Source organism: Poecilia reticulata, linkage group LG2, assembly GCF_000633615.1.
Source record: "Poecilia reticulata strain Guanapo linkage group LG2, Guppy_female_1.0+MT, whole genome shotgun sequence".
Lineage (NCBI taxonomy): Eukaryota > Metazoa > Chordata > Actinopteri > Cyprinodontiformes > Poeciliidae > Poecilia > Poecilia reticulata.
Window position 1 is genome coordinate 7867834 of NC_024332.1, and position 4275 is coordinate 7872108.

Here is a 4275-nt window from a genome sequence, read left to right on the forward strand (position 1 = left end):
CGAAAAGACCTCAAATTCACCACCACAATACTAATAATAATAATACTACTACTAATAATACTAAAAATAATAATAAAGCACAGGATTGTTGCGTTTCATTCTAACAAATTTATTGTCTCAGTCAGCTCGTACGGAACCACTACTGCAAATTAAATATACAGTCGAAATAAAAATAAGAGCAAAGAAAAAAGAAAGAAGAAGAAGAAATTCACATCAAAATATACCCTTATTACCTAGATAGAACAAACGGTCTGCTCGTGGTGATTTGTGCTCCTTTTAGAGGAAAATATGATCCAGAAATAAAGCATAAAAACAGAGGAATAAATTACCGTTTGGGATAAAATATTAAAACAAAATAAAAATCTGATCTGATGATCTATATTGCCAGCTTTACATTGTGTGTGTGTGTTTTTTTTTTTTTTTTTTTTATATATTTTGTCGTTTATTAAAACCTACCAAAGAATCCTGCTTACAAAGGGCAGCAATAATCCACACTCAGTCACACTTGGCAACAGATTTTTTTGTTTAGTTTTGTTGTTGTTGTTGTTAAATCTGAAATAAGTGCAGCTCAAACGTCCCGTTTTCTCCTCAATCGGAGAGAAAAATCCACTCAGTGTCTCCGTTAAATAACGACAATAGGAAGGAAGGAGGTGATCTTTGAGATCAGACAGTTCCTGCTTTAGCTTTCCTCTTTAAAAGGTGATGAAGAAGTGATGGAGTGGGGGAGGAGGGGGGAGAAAAATATAGGATAGAAAAATTGGCAGGAAAAAAAAAAATCCAGAAAAAAAAAAAAATGAGGAAGCTGGAAGCGTCGTGGATCTCTGGAGAATGATTCAGTCCCGGTTTTCTTTTCAAATATACAAAATGTTTCTCTCTCTCTCTCCTCTCTTTTTTTTTTTGTTTTGTTTTGGAATAAACATGATAAAGAAGGGGAATGCAAGTTGGGAGGGGTGTGTTTACTTTTCAGGAGGGAGAGAGAAAAAAATGATGAGAAATTATTAAGGAGAAGTTCCTCTTCTCAATGCGCCAAAATTACCTGGTGGAATGAACTTGTGGTTGTCACCCTCTGGTCGCTCGCTTCATCTTTTAAGTAATCTACTAAAAAATGCCCCTGAAAGAAAAAAGCAGAAGGAACCTTTTAGGTTAAGACATTTAGGGCCTGGAAGAAGGTGCGTTTGTTTTTGTGTGTTTTTGGGAAGGAGGAAAAAGAGGGGAAAACGTTTTTTTGTTTGTTTTTTTTTTTCTGGTGAAAAATAGATAAACACATTTTTCTGCAGTCTCATTCTCACAATCACAGTATCAAAAAAAAAAACGTTTTTGTGCTATCATGGCGATAGTCTGTCTGTTTAAGCAGTTTAATTTCATCTAAAAAAAAAAAAATACTCTCTACGTTTCACTGAACATTCGTTTGCAGTCCATGGAGGGGGGCGGTGTTTCTGCACTCACATTGCCGACCTGAGAGTACACATCCTCCGGCGTCTGCGCCACTCCTGGCGGCGTCATCCGCTTTTCCTTCTGCCTCCTATTGCAGAACCACACTCTGACCACCTCCTTCTCCAGCTGTAGGTTGTCCGCCAGCGAGCTGATCTCCTGCGCCGACGGCTTGGGGCACTTGAGGAAGTGGCTCTCCAGGGCCCCCTTGACGCTAACCTCGATGGAGGTGCGCTTCTTGCGCTTGCGGCCCTGCGCTGCGATCTTGTCGATGCTGGTGGGGCTCCCCGTGGACGAGTCGGCCTCCTCTAGCCACTTGTTCAGCAGCGGCTTCAGCTTGCACATGTTCTTGAAGCTGAGCTGCAGCGCCTCGAACCTGCAGATGGTGGTCTGCGAGAACACGTTCCCGTACAGCGTGCCCAGCGCCAGGCCCACGTCCGCCTGCGTGAAGCCCAGCTTGATCCGCCGCTGCTTGAACTGCTTGGCGAACTGCTCCAGGTCGTCCGACGTCGGCGTGTCGTCGTCCGAGTGCGGGTCGTGGCTGTTGACGGCGGCGTGGTGCTGGTGGTGCGGGTGCTGGTGGTGGTGGTGGTGGTGGTGGCTGCCGTGCTCCAGGTCCGGGGTGTCCCCCCGCACCAGGCCGGGGTGCACCAGGCTCTGGCTGCCGGGGCTCAGCATGCCGTTCACAGTGAAGCCCCCCGGCTGCGAGTAGATGAGCGACTGCTGCTGCTGCTGCTGCCCGCCGGAGATGGAGTTGATGTGCGCCGCCGTGGTGCTGCCCCACGCCCCGGCGTGCGTGTGGTGCGGGGCTAAGTGAGGTGGCCTGTGGTGCAGCGCGGTGCCCGTGTGCAGATCGTCTCTGGCGGAGCTCTTGACGTCCTGCTGCTGCGGGCTGCCGGTCATCCCGACCGGGCTGGACGACCAGGGCGAGCCGGCCTCGGCCGCGGCCACAGCCGCTGCGGCTGCGGCCGCCGCGGCGTGCGGCAGGGACGTCACCCACTGGTGGGCATGGCTCAGCATGTGTCCCCCGTTGCTCGCTGCCATGGCGCCTTGCATAAAGTCACTTTGCACCATCTTGACCGTGGGGTCTCCCCTGTAACCCCCGGACCCGGAGGTGACCGCGGCGCTGCCGGGCTGCATGCCGCCGCCCCCGGAGTCAGAGTGCACGATGGAGCCGGACGATAAGATGCTATTGCTGGGCAGATAAGGATTGGAAGCCGCGGTGGCCATCCCGTCAACCCTTATGAATATATTTGTGGATAACCCCCCTCCCTTTTTTTACAGTCACTTCTTTCCAGCAGGCAAATTGTATCTCATGAATTATTCAGTCTTTTTAAAAGTCTGTGCAGTTTCTTCTTCTTCTTCTTTGGATGCGCTGAAAGACGCAGAGGAGCGGCTGGAACAAATCCGCGTGTATTTACAACATTCTAGCTGAGAGTGTTCAGCGTGGACGACGTGGAAAGATATCCCAGCTCCTCTGAAAGCCCTTTGAAACCATGTGCAGTCCGTGGGTGAAAGTTTCGCACCGAGATCGCGGACATTAAAATTCAAATCGGAGGCGTCCCAAACAAACTTTCAGAAAGAAAGAAAAAACAAACAAACAAACAAACAAAAACAAAAAGCCTCCTTCCAGAAATTCTCCAGTTTTTACGTCCAGCCTTGGATGTGGAAAAGCGGAGAGCGTCCTCACTTCTTTTGTAATTCAAGTCGCTTTTCTTCCCTCTCTCCCTCTCTTCTTTTATAGCACCGTCTCTTTGTTCTGTTTTGATGTGGATAAACCTGCCAAACCGCGAACTCCCGTTCAAGTACAATCCAGTCGGAACAGTGGCGCGGCGCTGCCTGCGAGCCTCTCCTCTCATTCGCTGCCTCTCTCTCCTCCTCTTTCTAGCTCCCTCTCTCTCTCCCTCTCTTTCTCTCTCTCTCTTTCTGACAGGCCTCCCCCCTTCTCTCCCCCCCACTTCACAGCATCCCCCCGCCCCCCTCCCTCGCAGCCCTCAGGACGCCGTGTTTACCCCGTGCGTGCCCATTGATTGGTTACCCGGGGCGTGATTGGCAGGTCTCCGGGGCGCGCGGAGAACCTCCTTCCGGCTGTTCCGATTGGCTGCTTTTTAATTGCGGGTCCAAACAAAACGGGGAGTACAACTCGGTAGTAAACAGTGCAGAGACAAACAGGGACGAGGACACAGGGAAAATGTTTGTGTGTTTTTATAAGGTTATTTAACATAAAAAAGAACAAACCAAAAAAAAAACTCATGTTATTTTCTCTCTCTGCTTTAAACCCCTGAAACCCCCCAACCTGTTTAAATGGTGGACATCCGCTTTCTAGTCTTAAAAACAGAGTTAAAGTTAACCTGTCGAGCTAACAGGCTTTCACCTGGACGCTGACACGTACTCGGTGGTTTCTGTCGTTTTTTATCTTTATTCCGAAAAGGACTTTACAATTAAAATGTATTATTATTATTATTATTATTATTATTATTATTATTATTATTATTTACTCCAGTCGCTTTCAGCCACCAGACGCCGTGCTGATGGAGGCAACATCGTCTTCTTTGTATTTTAAAAGTAAACGAGCGCGGCGGGATGAGTTATTATGTCTTGACGCTTTTTATTTTTAGTTGAGTTCATCCTAAAATCTTTCATCAATTTAGTTCGAGGACAATATTCCCCTCTTTTTTTGAGGGGGGGACGTTAAAGTGACCTTTATTTGAAAGTGCAAAGACAGGAAAGTAGGTAAAGAGAGGGGACATGCGGTAAGGGTCACCAGGCCGGGAATCGAACCTGCGACCTCTTCATCTGTGTTGTGCTGAACCCCTGCGCCACCACAGCACCCCAAGTGTATAT

The 4275-nt window shown here is 48.1% G+C and overlaps 1 protein-coding gene across 2 annotated transcripts in view; it reads right to left on the bottom strand.

Annotated features, from left to right (window-relative positions):
- Positions 1 to 400: 400 nt before the first annotated feature.
- The window catches only part of pou3f3b (POU class 3 homeobox 3b), a 14479-nt gene continuing 10604 nt past the window's right edge, over positions 401 to 4275 (bottom strand). The window contains exons 1-2 of one of the 2 annotated variants that reach the window (XM_008423999.2): positions 1447 to 3308; positions 401 to 1111 (exon numbers count right to left, since the gene is read on the bottom strand). In XM_008423999.2, the coding sequence (XP_008422221.1) occupies positions 1019 to 1111; positions 1447 to 2661 (1308 nt within the window). In that variant the 5' untranslated portion in view covers positions 2662 to 3308 and the 3' untranslated portion in view covers positions 401 to 1018. Of the gene's footprint in view, positions 1112 to 1446; positions 3309 to 4275 lie in introns of those variants that run through there. The other variant, XR_001776126.1, reaches the window with a different exon arrangement.